Source organism: Pteronotus mesoamericanus, unplaced genomic scaffold (genome assembly GCF_021234165.1).
Source record: "Pteronotus mesoamericanus isolate MK-2021 breed Mesoamerican mustached bat unplaced genomic scaffold, CSHL_Meso_final contig_25, whole genome shotgun sequence".
Classification (NCBI taxonomy): domain Eukaryota; kingdom Metazoa; phylum Chordata; class Mammalia; order Chiroptera; family Mormoopidae; genus Pteronotus; species Pteronotus mesoamericanus.
In genome coordinates, this window is record NW_026555105.1 from 17,271,320 (window position 1) to 17,287,641 (window position 16,322).

At 42.9% G+C, this 16,322-nt stretch overlaps 1 protein-coding gene and 1 non-coding gene across 2 annotated transcripts in view; one reads left to right on the plus strand and one right to left on the minus strand.

Annotated features, from left to right (window-relative positions):
- Positions 1-217: 217 nt before the first annotated feature.
- PHF20 (PHD finger protein 20) overlaps positions 218-16,322 on the minus strand; it is a 102,845-nt gene continuing 86,740 nt past the window's right edge. The window contains exons 14-18 of the mRNA XM_054573821.1: positions 15,844-15,943; positions 12,776-12,971; positions 8,617-9,016; positions 6,768-6,951; positions 218-2,739 (exon numbers count right to left, since the gene is read on the minus strand). Of these exons, the coding sequence (XP_054429796.1) occupies positions 2,597-2,739; positions 6,768-6,951; positions 8,617-9,016; positions 12,776-12,971; positions 15,844-15,943 (1,023 nt within the window). The 3' untranslated portion in view covers positions 218-2,596. The remainder of the gene's footprint in view (positions 2,740-6,767; positions 6,952-8,616; positions 9,017-12,775; positions 12,972-15,843; positions 15,944-16,322) is intronic.
- LOC129071027 (U6 spliceosomal RNA) lies at positions 15,361-15,464 on the plus strand. Its single transcript, XR_008529188.1, has one exon. It is a non-coding gene; the product is annotated as a U6 spliceosomal RNA (small nuclear RNA).

Here is a 16,322-nt window from a genome sequence, read left to right on the forward strand (position 1 = left end):
CGCCCCATCCACAGCCTGCAAGGAAGGCAAAGCTCACCCGAACTCCCCCTTCTGTCTGCACCCCACCCCTGCCTTCTTCCAAGAAACAGCTCCCTGGTGCCACTAAAGTTGGGGACCACTGCTTTAAAAGGTAATGTTTACAGAAAATTAAATGTATGTTAATAGAGAATTTTATAATTCAATAACATGACAAAACATAGCAACAAAAACCTTTTATTTTTTCCAAATACAGATACAGAAGTTTGCATGTTTTGCAAATATTGCTTCAAAGCAACATTTCTATATACAGCGCCTTCTGTTCTAATAGCGCGTAAACATAGATATGTATCCACAGTGCAATGTTGGCTCATCAAGGGTCCACCTTACATATACTCTATCACTTAAAAGAAACAAAATGATTAGTCAAACCAGAACTGTTTTTGTCAAGGCAATTTTTTAAAGGTGGATAGTTTTACTCAAAACTTAGGTAGTGTACAGATTTCTAAATAGTAACAGTAATATTTGCAAATAACAGTTTCCAGTGCTCCAAATTGGGGTTTATTCAACTTGGCCCAGGAATGAGGATGGAGCCCCTCAACATGGCTTTAAATTAGGGAAGCACACTGAGGTTATCAGAACTTGGAGTCATCCCTGCTTCCCTAAGGACAAAAGTCACAATGAATGAAATGGAATTATTTCTTCAATTAACGGACAAAACTATGGTAGTTCAGTTTCTGATTCCATCTTTGAAAAAGACATGAGATTGGCTACCTTAAACTACAGCTTCCCAGGATGTGACGCTCAAACTTATTTTCGGGGCGGGGGGGGGGGGGGGGGGGAGTCAGTAATCTAATAATACAAGTTGTCATACCTCACAGTTGTGGCTACAGAAAACCATCCTGTCTCTTCCCTTTTCAGACAAGCATCACACAGTTCTCATAATGTGGCTGTCTGATAAATTATGCAAAACAGATGCTATGCACACTCCTTGAGCGTTTCTTCCCATACCAGAAACGCCAACGTTAGCAATGGGAAACAGCCTCTTGTAGAGAGGAATTGTGTCAGCTTTTATTACAAATGTCATAGCTCCTACATGTATTCCTTCTGATGGGTAAGCTACAGCAGGTCAACTTGTCCTAAATTCATTTTATGTCACATGGTGAAAAAAGTCACTGGACAGCATTCCCTGAAACAGATCTTGGTACAGAGGCCTTCATGACAATGACCTGTGCCTTAAAGCCTAACCATTCCACAGATCACAGGAGATAACTGTCGTTGCTATTGAGATATTGGCTACTTCACGTTTACATAGTAAATATATGCAGCATATAACATTACAGATTCATAAACCCATAATTAACTTGTGAGTGTTAATGGACAACTGTGCTTTGCTTTTTGCCTTTAGTGATAAGAAAACTAAACTGTGAAACGGGTCACTCCTCAAAACATGAAACATTTTCTTTAACTTTGCCTAGTAAGGAAAAACAACAATATAGTAATTACACGTGGAACCGTAACCTGTAAGAGTAACAGATATTGTCTCAAAAGGTACAGATTGTACCTAGACCTTAAGCAGCAGCATCACCTTGATCTCACAAAATAATACAAACAGGAAATTTAAAGTGTTAAAGTATATTAAAACAAATCTGAAAATGCCACTACTGAACATACACCCTTCAGGAAAGGAGGAAAGCGACACTTAAAATCTGAAGTTTGTTTACAACAATATAAAATAAGGTAATTCCCCAAACCACATTCTTTGTAACAAATCTTTTGAGTGAAAAAGTTCAAAATTTTGGGAAACACTTTTTGGACATCAAATAAAACAGGGAAGCTGTCAATATTAAGAAGTGGGTAGAAATGCTGTCCTTTGGGTTCCAGACCCTGCCTGCTTCAGTTTGGAATTCTTCCTAGATTCATAGTACAGTGACATTCTAGTTCCTCCACAGGTTGAATGGGCTCTGCTATAAAAGACATAACCCACCCAACTCTGGCGTGAAAGCATACAAAACTTGTCCCCGGTACCATGAAGTCATGCAAGGGTGTGGTGAGAAAAGTGAAGAGTCCTACAGAGAGGCAGAGCAGCCCAGGCCTCTGCTCCTTCCCAATCTCCACAGAATGATGAAGTCACGACATTCCCATGAAGCTGGAAAAATGAAAATGATGCCTGCTGCCTAAATCCATGCCAGGCAGAAACCAGAAGGCTTGGCATGTACCCCAACCTGACAGAAAAGTCAATTAAATAAGCTGCAAGTTGAATTTACAACTGTTTCCGACGAAACTTTTTTGGCTCTCATTCCATTTATCATCAGTGGCACGATTTCAAGTGAAGTTTGTGCAAAAAGACTCACTCTCCATCCAACAATGTGCACAGAAGAAGGGAATCCCAAGAGTCTTATTTGCTACCTTCTTGGTAGGCTCTGAGATCAGAGTGCCCTGCCCTCCGGCAGCCAAAATGGCCTCTTTGTCCAATGTCCATCACACCCCCTCTGCCCAGATCCCTGAAGTCAGTCGGTGTCACGTGCATTCGGCATGCTAGGTTTATTTATTTAAAAATGCAAAGTTCCTCCTTGCAGGCACCCCGGGATTGTGCCCCCTTTAGTTTTGGTGCCCAGATTCATGTTGAGCAGCAGAGCGCAATCTGCTGTACCTTGCCCAGGTCCGTCAGCAGCTGCTTAATGCAATGCTTGAGCTGAGGAAGCCTGGCCAGCGGCTGCGGGGGCTCCAGTTCCCCAGTGTAGTCCAGCCAGCTCTCCAACACTGCAGGCAGAAGAGAGAGAGAAGAGCTGGTGAGTTCCCAACATTTGATGTGCAAGACTGTCAACAAGAATTTCAGCACCACATTCCATTTGACTGCTCATGGGGGAACTTCGGGAAGGGAAGGCCACTTAGGAAACAATGACTCATCATCCTCTCCACAAAGTACTTGTGTTACTCCTAGGACAAAGCTCAAATACTTTAGAGCAGTAGAGTCCAACAGAACTTTCTGCAATGATGGAAATGGTCTATGTCTATGTTGTCTAATATAGTAGCCACTGGCTATATGTAGCTACTGAGCACTTAAAAATGTGGCTAGTGCAAATGAGGAACTGAACTTAAATTTTATTCAATTTTAATTCAACGGCCACACAGAGCAAGTCTACTACTGTAGTAGTGCAGCTCTAGAATCTAGAAGAGCTTTCTCAAGCAACTTACAGCCTCACACACAGTCCTTTCTCCTCCTCAAACATGGCCCTCCACCGTCCTAAATGCTTTGTTTCCTCCAAGTTACTTCTCAGGGAAACTGTTCCCAACTCTATACCCTGAGTCTGGTCCCTGTGCTGTCTCATGTTCTCCTCCTTTGGAGAACCTACCATAGTTTGTAATCATATATAGCGGGATGACTTAATTAATCTTTCTCTATGAAAGCAGAGGCCAAGTCTGCCTCGTTTACCATTATACCCTTAAAATTCAGTTGTGTGTGGAACATAGCAGGCACTCAACAAAGGCAGTGAAAGAATGTGGCAATAGCCTGGCGAAATGCCCCACTGACTGCTCAAGCTCTAGAGAGCTCACCTTCCTCCCTCTACCAGATTTCATGCTGGTACCTGGGAGTTCCAAGGAAGAGGAACCTTCCCTCCTCCTGATCCCAACAAGTACAAGCACATGAAAATAAGAAAAATAAGGCTGCTTTCTCAGACCTGAACCTGAAAACCAAGAGTAAAGGATCAAAGTCACGTAAAAGCGACTAGAGACCTCCCAAGCAAGAAAAACTCCATAGTGACCAGTTTTAATACATCGGTAAGTCTTTAAAAAAAACCAAAAACAAAAAAAAACAAGTTAAAAAAAAAACACACCCCACAACCTAGAAGGAGACAGAGTACTATTCAGCAAAAGGGAAAGAAGACCCCAAATTAATGATGGAAGAGGCCATCTGGGTGAGTCTAAAGAAGACGGAGTCAGGGCTAGCTATATTGATTACAAGAGACAGACAGACAGCTCCTGGCAAGCTGAGCCTACAGCTTTGATGCTGGTGTGGCTCAGTGGATTGGGCACCAGCCCGCAAACCGAGAGGATGACGGTTTGATTCCTGGCCAGGGCACATGCCTGGATTGTGGGCTAGGTCCCAGGTTGGGGGCATGTGAGAGGCAACTGATCAAATCTCTCTTGCACATCGATGTTTCTCTCCCTCTCTTTCCACCTTCCTTACCCTCTCTCTAAAAATAAATAATAAATAAAATATTTTTTTAAAAAAGAGATGATCCTACAATTGTTGAAAGGCCCCTCTCTTACAGTCACTCTAACTCAGATATAATTCCAAGTTCACCAAAGATATCCAACACTGTGGTGACCCAAGAAGCCTGGATAGGGAGAAAGAGCACCAGTGCACAGACTAGAAGAATCTGAGAACCCAAATGTGTTTGTTTAGGGCCCATAACGTGGAAGCCTTCTCTAGATTGGAAGGACTGAAGACCAGACCCAGAACTATTTCGGCCAACAGCACCTCCTCTGAACCCCAGCATCCAGCAAGCCTACCTTTTCTCCACTCCATGTGCTGGACTATCACCCTAAGTTTTTCTTTTAAAAAGCTCAAAAGCTTCTCAGCAATATACTGACTATAAGCAAAGCAGAAGGTTTAATTTCAAGTACTCTCAGACCAACTGGATAGAGGCTATGCTATCTAAAGTAACATATTTTCTTAAAATAATATATATTTCAAATGCTGAAAGATTCAAACTTTTCACAGTCATGAAACATCTTTTGTCTTTTAGTTTTACAATACCGTCCTAGCAACTACATAAATTTTTAAATAATAATATTAAAACAATGATATTTAAAAACATGTATCAGTTAATATAACAGCTTACTAGGCATTTTTAAGAACAGTATTATATTCAAATTTCTATGAAAGCTTAGCTTATCTTGATGGTATTTAAATGAACCTTAAAGTTCACTCTCTACTACAGTAGAAAATAGAACAGGATTCTGACGAATCAATTAAATACAACGTAAAAGTCTGCTTATCTGAATAAAATCTTTCAACTTTATAAGTGATTTTCATGTTTCCTTGGTACCTCTCAGAGCCTGGGGTATTAGCACAAGAATAGACTATGTGGCCCCCAATCAGCAGAACACAACATAAAAAGTTCTCTGGACTTTCTAGAGAAGCGAGGTGAGGCTTATCATCCTTGCCACACTGCCCAAACTGCAGAGAATGGGGTGGGTGGGGGCGAGAGGTCTGGTATGGGTGTCTGTGAGTAAGAATTCGGTAGGCTCCCACTTCTCACCTAAGGGCAGGTTCCTCTGGCAACAACAGAATGTTGTTTACTCTGTTTCCATGGTACTAAGCCTCCCCCTTTCAGGGACCCAAAGCCACTCCTACTTTTAAAATCTACAATTTTCAATCTGACATTCAATATTATTTCAGCAACCTAATAGGGTTTTCACAGACAGTGACATGAGTTACAATTCTAAGGAGCCCAAGTAAACCTTCTAGGAGTAAAAGAGAAAGAAATACTCCCCCTTCCAGGAATGCCGTCACAATGGACCCTGGGCTAGCCACCTATTCCCAGTTCCTCAGGTTTGCCTCTGGGGCAAGAGAGAAGCATGAAGGCATGCAGATCTTTCTCTGTCTCACTATCCTCCAATAGGCAATCCATTTTCCAGTAGAGCCAGTCCTCTCCTCAACCACTCTGAGTCACCTTCTCTCCAGCGAAAGACATCACACTACTCAAGGCTCCATTTCAGTACCAGGAGTTCCAGGAAGCCTCCATGTTATTGCTTCCCCTCGCAACAGTTCTCCTCTGGCATGGCTTCAGCTGTACACATGACCTGGCCACACCTCATGACCCTAGCTTGTGTAATACACAGTATTTTTCTGAGTTATTTAAGTATGTTTTATATCTCCAATTAAAGTAATAGCTTGACTGTGCTCAGAATCCTCAAACAGAATATTTAGTTCTTAACTGGACTCCATTTTAAGGGTGAAAACAAATATTTAGGAAATAAGTGAACAATCAAGAAGGAATTTTGTCTTCAAAAATCAAACTAGCAACTTCCTGGGGATCAAGAGAGACTGAATTTGATCATGTTCGCCATCACAAGTTCTGCCTCCAAGCCCATCTGTTACCACTAACATCTGGGAGAAATCCCAGGGACTACACAAATGACTCAGTCAAGTTCTTAAATCTCTTCTGGTAAAGAGGAAAAGGCTTCATTTTAGATTTTATCAAGGGGTAAAATAAAAGGTTTCTTTTCCCCAGATTAATCCTCAGATAGCCTAAAAACTCAGTTAAAAACTTGGTTAGCCCTGGCCGGGTATCTCAGTTGGTTAGAGCATTGATCGTCCCAATATGCCAAAGCTGCAGGTCTGATCCCTGGTTAAGGCACATACAAGAATAATCCAATGAATGTATAAATAAGTAGAAGAGCAAATTGATGTTTCTTTTTCTAAAAAAAAAAAAAAGAAAGAAAAATCAATCAATTAAAAAAGAGAGAACGAACTTGGTTAGTAAATATTTGCTCAAGTCGCACACTGCCTGCAGTACAGTCCAGCTGCTCTTCTGCAGAAGGGACTGGGCAAGTGAGGTAGGACTCCTGACATCACGCAGCCCTTAGAAGTGCCCAATAAATACTAAAAGTGAGGATGGTCCATCTTGAGGGTAGGACGAAGGTGGGTAAGACTGAAAAGAAGAGATGGCAAGAATAGAGTTGTCCCTGGAGAGCCAGATAGGGCAGTGCAGATAGCAGCTCATCCTGATAAGCTCACAGTGCCTGCCAATGGGCAAAGAGCCAGGGAGGAGCCCTACCATCCAGCTCCTTCTCAATGGAGTCCATCCTATGCGTGACTTCATCCTGAAGAGATTCCACATGGGTCAGCAGGTTGAACTGCCACTGGTGCTGGGAGCTCAGCAGCCCCTCCCCGCCTCTGTCCAGCAGCTTCCGCGCAGGGGCTTCGTCCGGTAGGACCTTTTTGGAGACATATTCCCTCACCTGGGAATGCAATGACATTTAAATTACTGAGTAGAGACAGCTCCCAACCCTTTCTCCAACCAGCCAGTGTTTGAAGACATCTGAAAAATCAGCTGCAGTTTCAATATTCCAAATCTCTACTTCCTTTTCCTCCCTCTCTCCTGGGCACTGCTGTACCAACTGCAACCACCTCAGGGCAGCACAGACCACTGGCTCAGAAGACCCCACAGCTGCTTCTCAGCAACTGGCCCAATGCCCTAGGCCTGACGTGGGCCTCAGAGAATGACTTTCAGAGCCCTGAGATCACAGTATAGCAGGGCAAGTACAGACAAGAACTAGTATGTGGGAATCGGACAAATGAGTTTTAAGTCCTAGCTCCATGTCTCGCTGAATACGTGAACCTGGATAAGTTATTTCACCTCTCCGAGCCTCTGTTCCCTTATGGAGCAAAACCTACTTTAAACGTTTATGTGGATGAAATGGGATAAGATTTATAAAACATAGTGCTGGTCTAAGGTCAGCCTGCCATCAATGAGAGATTTTTAACCCTGCCTGCCTTGTTTAGACCCAGTATTTTCTGATTTTTTATTATGTGCCAGACATGTCTAGGAAATCCTGCCTAGTCTGCAGGAGCACAAACCTTTTCTGGGATTTGTGAGCTCAGCTTTTCATTCGTTCATTTGAAATAAAACTGATTCTAGCTAATGTTTATTGAGAACTTTCTATGTGCAAAGCCATGATGCTAGAGGAGGTAAAGTGACCTGTTATAACCACACAGTAAAATGGGGCCTAGGTTCTGACTAGAAACTGGGTCTGTCTCCAAAGATGTGTCCTTTGGCTCCAAGACCAGCCTTGCCCAGCACCTGTTTTGACACTACCAAGGGCAGAGGCTAAATGAGATATGAGACCCACCCTCAAGGGGCTTATAATTTAGGATGCTGCTTCTCCACAATAAGCAGCAATGTATTTAACGCTAGTGATACTGATCCACAATTCTGTGAAAGTAAGGACAACGAGGGTAGAGAAGCCCTCAAATCACACTGAGAACGGTAGAACGAGACCGGTGAACAGTTAAAGACAACTTTAGCAACAGGATGACACAGGGGATTCCAGAAGAGAATAAATTGAAAAACAAAACAATGAAGAGTGGCTCTTGGGAAAACTGATGCAACTTGCAAATATTTTGACAAAGCAGACTGTTCTTATGTCAGGGCTACAAAGTTAAAAGTCCAATTAAAGCTATCACAGAACTGTACTTATAAACTTAACGCTTAACACAATACTTGACTCACTCTTTGCTCATGCTAAGAATTAGCAACTAGGTGCAATTATAAATTGCATTAAAGAAAAAACTCATTTTCATCACTTAGCTTCACTTATCAAGTCCCAATCAACCCTTTCTCCTTGCTACTTCCTACATCTCTACCCCCAGCCCCACTGACTATGCCATTTTGTGGGCATTTCCCAGGGCCAATGATCTTTGGTTTAAGTGGGCTCTCCTGACTTTGCACCCATTTTAACAAGAAAAAAAATAAGAAAAAAAAAAAACCTGTGATAAGAAATTCAAATACAATTTATATAATTTTACAACAAATAAATGTTATAATAAACATCTTATACAAAACACTTATCCCTCGAAGGAGAACTCAGAAGCACTCAAACGCTGAATTAAGAACAAGTACCTACCTTTGGGGAGTTGGGTTTGGGGTCACTGTCCCCCCTGCTCCTGTCTTGGTCTAGAGGCCAGCCCAGGCGTGGGGAGAGGGAATCGTCACCATTTTCATGGAGGGGGTTGACTGCATCGTCGAGGGCAGAGCCCCGGGTCTCCACCACCAGCTTCTGCTCCACAGCAGGGTAATAGGCGCGGGGCTTCTGATAGCAGTGCTCGCTGGTGATATATGACTCCTCCACAGACTGGGGCAGGGGCAGGGGTTTCTCCACACCCCCATTCAAAGTTCTATAGCTTGGGGCTTCCTCCTTGCTCTTGGCTTCAGCAACTTGGATGTGTCTGGAATGAGATCTCCCGTCCCCTGAGTGCTGTTTCCAAGGCTGACACCACAGCTGCAGATCAGGATGCTCCCTGCTTCTGTGGGGAGGGCAAATGTGGAAAGGGCTTTGAAGTGGAACCACTGCAAGGGCTTCTCAGTTCCCAAAGGCTCTCTCAAGAGGAAGAGGTCCGACCTGAGCTGTCTAATAAAAAACCACCCTCTGCCAGGCTGAGGGGAATGGAAATCTGTGGTCTCCTCACCTCTAGGCAAGCTTCCCTGTGTACACTCACAATGTGTGGGAGGACAGAGAGGTGCTGCCCACATTTGGTTCACAGATATGTAGAAACATGTGAGGCCTTTTGACTGTCACAATGATGAAGGGTACTTACTGGCTTTTAGTTCACAGAATCCAAGGACGCTAAACATCCTTGTGTGGTAATGCTTGGGACAATGCCATACAGAGTTATCCCACGGTACAACTGTCAACGGCACCTTTCTAGTCCCAGCTGAGAAACACTGATCAGCAGGAAAGCTCAAGCTTAACTCACCAGCAACTCCCACACATGGGTACTGCCCCCCATCCACACTTTACTGAGGCCTTCCAGAAATGGAATAGGTCATGAAAATGAAGGTGTCTAGTGATCTTAAAAAACCTAAAATTCTGCTCCAAAGAGGCTGAAACTATCCTTCGGAGGGGAGCTCTCCCACCCAAGCAATCCCCAATACCAATACCACTCTCATCCCCTGGGGGAGGAGAGAAAACCACCAACATCACAGCACCACGGGTCCCTCGTTCACCTCCAACAGGGTATCATAGCCTATCCCAGGAATCCCAGACCCAAAAAGATCACTAAAATCTGAACTGCATCGGGGCAAATGGGAGTCATTGTTAACTTTCAGGTCTACTAGTCTGAAATCTGTTAACATGGAACACAGAAGCCCCAGTATGGACCTCCTATTGAATGAAAATCACGAAAGTCTTTTCTTCCTCCCTCTTAAAATTTTCACCCCTCCTAGGTAAGATCTGAGGCCCCAACTACTATTCCACACAAGGATGATCCCGGCCTTTCCTTGCAAGCCCTGACAATCATAAAGAAGGTATGCAGAGCCACATGTGCCACTTTTTAAAAGACAACAGATGCTCTGGAGTTATTCCCTGTCATTGTTTGCCTCTGAAATTAAACTGGCCAGGCCACTTAGGGAACAATATTTCTAAAAATGAAGTCCAGAGCCTGTGACAACAGAAACTATCCATGTGCACACAGACATATTGGGACCACCTCCCTTTCTCCCAAGATCTTTTCTCAACATATAATGACTAAAAAGATCTCCCTACACCCTCTTCTGAGTTGCTCGGAGAAGTCAGATTTAATTCTAATACAAAGTCACCACTATAAAGATAAAAAATCCTAACAGGGAATAACCAGGGCCAAGGTTCCTGAATATGGAACAGGGCCAGGAGCATTGGCATTTCACTGAGAAAAAAAGAGAACATCCTCTGACTGGTTCCACAAATGAAAAGCAATCTGGCAAAGTTCACAATCAGAGCATCACCTGAGGATTTTTTAGGCCTTCCCACGGACCACCTTGTCACCTCCCTCAGTCAGTTTCTGGCATCTCATTTAGAAGAAATTTATTGGGTTTAAATGCCGTAAAGTTGTCCAAATTTATAAAATATGAAGGAATAGGTGTTCCTAACCAGGCCTGTCAATTGATTCAGCTGACCTCAACAAATAATGTCATGATAATAGCTAATACACCTAGCAACTATCCTCCCCTTCTCTTCTACCCACTCTGCCCTCACTCCTGAGTTTCAGCAGGGCACGTGGCCACCTGCCTAGCCTTCCCTGCAGTTAGGTGTATCCATGAAACTGCTTGCTCATCCTTTTCCTACGTTCCCCCTCCCGGGATTTGGAGCAGAGCTGCGATACAGATGAGACTGCTTCAACCACACAGATGAGGGTAATCCCAATGGAATGCCAAAGGAATAAGACAGAAGGAACCCAAGTCCCTAAGTTCCCAGGCAGAATCCTTGAGAAAGGTCATCTGCCTAGCCAGGTCACCTACCTACCCCTGAAACATGCATTATGTGAGAAATAAAAATTCCATTTTGTTTTAGTCTCTGTTTGGGTGGTCTCTGTCACAGCAGTTTAGCTTTCACCCAAACCAATATATACTCTTGCTGAACATGCCCTGCTCACCCAGTCCTTGGCATGCCAGTACTTGAAGCCAGGTCTCTCGTGTACCAGAATGCAAGAGAAAGCAGACCCTCATCCTGCCACCCGAGGATTCTGACACTCTACCCTGCCTGGTATCTCCAGGATTAGTCAGCACAAAGGAAACTTTGTCAGAGAGTCACCGGTCATACCTAACTCGTTCATGGAGCTAGTTTGTCATTGTTGATGATGTAACTAAAATGGTACCCTACGGGAGAACTTAAGGAGAAATGTTTACAGAAGAGAAGCTGTCCCTGCCATAGACTGTGCTAACACCGAAAGAAAATTCCTGCAACTGCTGAGGAGAGGCAGTTAGAAATGTTAGAACAAGTCCTTGTCGGGGGCGAGGGCCTGAGTTCTAGTCCTGGCCCTGCACACCATGGAGGGCAGCTGCCCCGGGTAGGTTATAAAAGCCAACAGATCCTAATAAGAGTCACTCGTCTTTCTCAGAGTTTACATAAACTTGGGACACTTGACATGTAGAATGCAACCACAGAAGGGAATTCACACTGAATTTAACTCCAAACTCTGGCCAATAAAAGCCAGAAGTCCAGCTCCAAAAGACCTAAAATTTTCTGTATGAGAGAACCATCAAGGAACATATTTATTGAGCAACCTCTATGCTAGAGAGCAGGCTTATCAACAGTATCTATTCCAACAGCTTTCAATTTTACTTTGTCAATCAAGACAATTTAAGGTAAATGGATAAACAAAATTGTGGTTATTAGACACGATGAAATATTATTCAACCTCGAAAAGACAGGAAATGCAATACAGGGTACAAAACAGATGAACCTTGAGATGAACATTATACTAAATGAAATGAACTAGTCATAAAAAGACAAATACTACAGGATCCCATTTATATGAGGTACCTAAAGTAGACAAATTCATAAAGATTGAAAGTAGAGTGGTGACTGCCAGGGGTTGGATGGAGAGGAGTTATTTAACAGGTATAAAGTTTCCATTTTACAAGATGGAAAGAGAGTTCAGGAAATCTGTTGCACTTACCACTGCTGAACTGTACACTAAAAAATTGTTAAGATGGTAATTTTTATATTATGTATATCTTACCAATTTTTAAAAAGAGTTTATTTATTTATTTTTCCAGAGTGGGGAAGCGAGGGAGACAGGGAGAGAAACATCAACATGAGAGGGAAACACTGACTAGTGGCCTCTTGCACATGCCATAACTGGGGACTGAACCCATAACCCAGGCATGTGCCCAGACCAGGATTTGAACTGGCAACCATTTGCCTTGTGGGACAATCAACTGAGCCACCCTGGTCAGGGCTATCTTACCACAATTTTGTTTTGTAAAAAACAAACAAACAAAAAAATTCAGAACCGTACACCAAAACAAAAAACAGTTTATAAATACATACATTGTATCTTGATTATAGTGGTGGTTGCAAGAGTGTACATATTTGTCAAAACTCAATGAACACTTAAAAAACGGGTGAACTTAACTTATATAAATATACCTAAATAAAGTTAATTTTTAAAAAAATGTTTTATAACTGAGAATCTTTAGCAAGGTCATCTGTCTCGATTTTGTAGCTTTCCAACTTCTGAAACTTATCCTCACCCCAGGCCATGCCAAATCAGACAAATCCCCAAAGTTGCAGGTCCCACACTTACTGCAAGATGCTCATCTTGAGCTGCAGGCCGTGCAGAACCTCGATCACTCTCTGCACATCCCCAAGAAGCTGGTGAGTGGCCACAATCTTCTTGGCATTCTGGTGGGAGTAGTTCTCTTCTAAAAATGCCAGGCCATGCATATGCCCCCTAGTCAACCACTCTTTGTCATACCAGTACTTTAAGCCAGGCCTCTGACCTAAAATAGCGACAACAAAAGTTAATGGTTGGCCTGAAGGAAACCAGGATTGTTTCACCATTGTACAATTATCAAACACTATTGGAAGGATGGATTGGTGTGTCCATTATATTCATTTATTCATCCAATATACATTTACTTGACACCTACTATACGCTAGGCTCTCTACTAGGTGTTGGGGGTAAGGTAGTGAGTAAGAAATGTAAGTTTCCTGATCTGGAAATGACCAGAGGTGCAGTAGGAACCTGGACGTCTCTTTAAATTTAAATCACCTCATCCCCTCTCCAACTTAAGTCTGAAAAGACTTTCTACTAAGCACAGTAGAAATCTAAAGCCCTAACTCTGGCCTACTGAGGCTTGTAGGACAGGCCACTTGCTACTCCCTTGGGCCCACCCTTACAGTGGCCTCCTTTTAGTTTATGGAACACATCAAGTTCTTTCTGGTCTAGGGTCTCTGCTTGAGCACCCACTCTGTCTGGCGCACTATTCCCCAAGGCCTTTGGCAAGACTGGCTCCTCACCACTTCTCCTCAGAGAGGCCTTTTATCACCTCCCAAAGAAAGATGGACTCTTCAGTACCTCCTAGCTATTCTCCGCCTGATTGCTTCCCCCACCCCCAAACACTCATCCCTATCTAACAAGTTCTAGTTTATTTGACTTATTTTCATATGTTTCTGGTCCCAACTCCACGAAGAGCCAAAAGAATAATAACCATCTTGTTCATGGTTGTATTCCCAGTGCCTGGCAAATAGCAACTTCAATGGATTTATAAAATGTAAAGAAGCCCTAAGTGCTCCTCCCACTGTCAACTACCACTTAATTGAATTATGACCAGGCTCCCTGACCTCTCTAGATCTCCATTTCCCATCTGTGATGACAGATGACCTGAATGGCTTCAGTGATCTTGTTCATTACAGGGGATCTTAGGAAGGACTGAAAACATGACCCCATGTGACTTGGCACCATTTCTAGCTCCAAAAGCCCAGGGAACAACTTTCAAGACTGCTGGTCACCTCCTAATATCTAAAAACCCTGAAATAACCTTTGTAATGCCTACCAAGGTCCCTGTGCTCTTTCTGACTTTACCAAGACATGTGGTAGGAATGTACCTTGATTCTGTTAAAAGCATCTTCAAGTAACCTTTAACTCTGCTAGGTTAAACTTTTGACCCAAGACAATGCACAGTTCAACAAAATTTATAAATGTAACAGACACTGAGTTCTCAATTCAAGGAGAAATCCATTCATAGTCTTGGCAATTAGAATTATTAAAGAGGGTATAGGGAGATAAATGGTAATAAAAATATATAATAAAAAATAAACTATTTAAAAAAGTAAGTTCAGAAAGTGTACAGGAATTGATAAAGATCGTGTATATAATTTCTAACAAGAGAAAAGTAGAGGGAAAGAATGGGAGACACTAAAGAAGACAAAAATCATTTTTAAACAGTGCCTACAGAGCCCTCTGATATCTCAGAGGCAGCTGCTGCAAAAGCCACCTGAACAGGATTCAGAGCAACATTACTTGTTTTACAAGACAAAGGTTAGAGACACTGGCTCTCATCTTCTGTCATGTCCACTCTGGGCCTGTATTTGCTCACCTGTCAAATGCTGGGGCTAAACTAAGTGGTCTCTGAGATCCTATCCATCAAAAATATTCTATGACTCATGGATGAAACTTCTGACCATATTCTTTCCTTGAGACAGAAGGAAAGGGATTCCTCTTGTCTATGGCCTATAGTCTAACACAAGGAGACACAGTGTCACAAACAGAGATTATCAGGCCCCAAGGGGACCTACTTGCTGAAAAATAACTATGGTGGCCAGCCCCGCCCTACACAACCAGCAAAATTGAGAGATCCGGCCCTACAAGCCAGCTCCAATGCCAATTTGCTTCATGAGATTAGGAAAGTCATTCATATCTATTACATCTATTTCTTTCTTATTAGCAAAAGTGGAAGTAGGAGTTCCTACCAGGCCCCTCACAGGACAAAAAAGAGTAACAGAAGCAGAGGTGTTCTCAAGTACTGTCTAGATGTAGGAGATCATGGTACTGGAGCTGAGGGGAGATGTAACAGGTGGTAAGGGAGAAGATGTTACCATCCTACTGACAGCAAGGCAAGAACAGGTTTATAATCCACCCCTGAGACTTCAGAAGAGGGGCACCCAAGAACAATGAAACTAACTGATCCTGCTAAGGAATTAATTCTCTACTTTGGGTGGCAGACAGGCTCTTCAAAACCATACCCTTCCCCTTCCCCTGAAGGGCATTATCTCCCTCCCTTGTGCCAATGAAGCAGTGGAGGGCAGGTGCCACCAGAGGGAGCAGAGGCAGGTTTCTAATCCCCAACAGCTGCTAAAAGCCAAGGACAGAGCCCACATCCTCATGAACTCTCAAGAAAAGGAGAGTTATAAAACTGGAAAGAGACAGAGAAGGTTAGCATGGACTTTATACAAGAATGACATGCAAATCTGTAGAGAATTTCATAGTTTTTATAGAGTTTCAGTCACTCAAGATGAATTAGTTCTAGAGATCTGCTGTACAACACTGCTTCATTTAAAAACAATACTGTACAACACAAAATGTTAAGAGGGTAGATCTCTTGTTACATAATTTTTACAATAAAAAATAAATAAATTCTAGCTCAAGGCCAGCTCTTCCACTTGATGAACCTTTTCACACATAGTCTCTTACTGACGAGCTCAGGAAAGCTGGCCACCAGGCAAGTGAGCAGCAAAGGTGAGAGAGGTCAGAGTCTAGCTGATGCTGAAGAAATGAGTCTCAAGACTATAAACACTTAGGGTGCTTCACGACCAGCTGTGCCAAGGAAAAGGCTACATGCTGTGAATATCCCTGACTCCAGAAATCTCTACCTGGAGGGTCTTGGCAAACATAACAGGTGTATTTCTCAGGCACATTTTCTTCCAGTAATCCCATGCAGACCCCATGCTGCCAGCACTGGCACTCTTCACACTGTCAGAATTAAAGAAGCAATAAAAATTAAACTCAGAAGATATTCTCTGCCCAAAAATAAGACCCACCCATGGGGGAGGGGACAGCAGGAGCTGGAAGAAGAGGGGACAGCACACCCAAAACGGACTTTTACAGGGGCGGTGAGGGGCTGCAACCATTCATCTAGAACTCTGCAAGCCAGTATGACAGCCACTACATTTACGTTAACAAATCAAGTTAAAAATCCCGTTCCTTAGTCCCACTAGTGACATCTTAAGTGCGTAACAGCCACACAAGGCTAGTGGCTACTGTACTGGACAGCACAGATAAAGAACATTCAGATCAATAAACAGTGCTGATTTCAAAACATGGCTTTTGTTCTCATTTCTAGAGGCTTAAA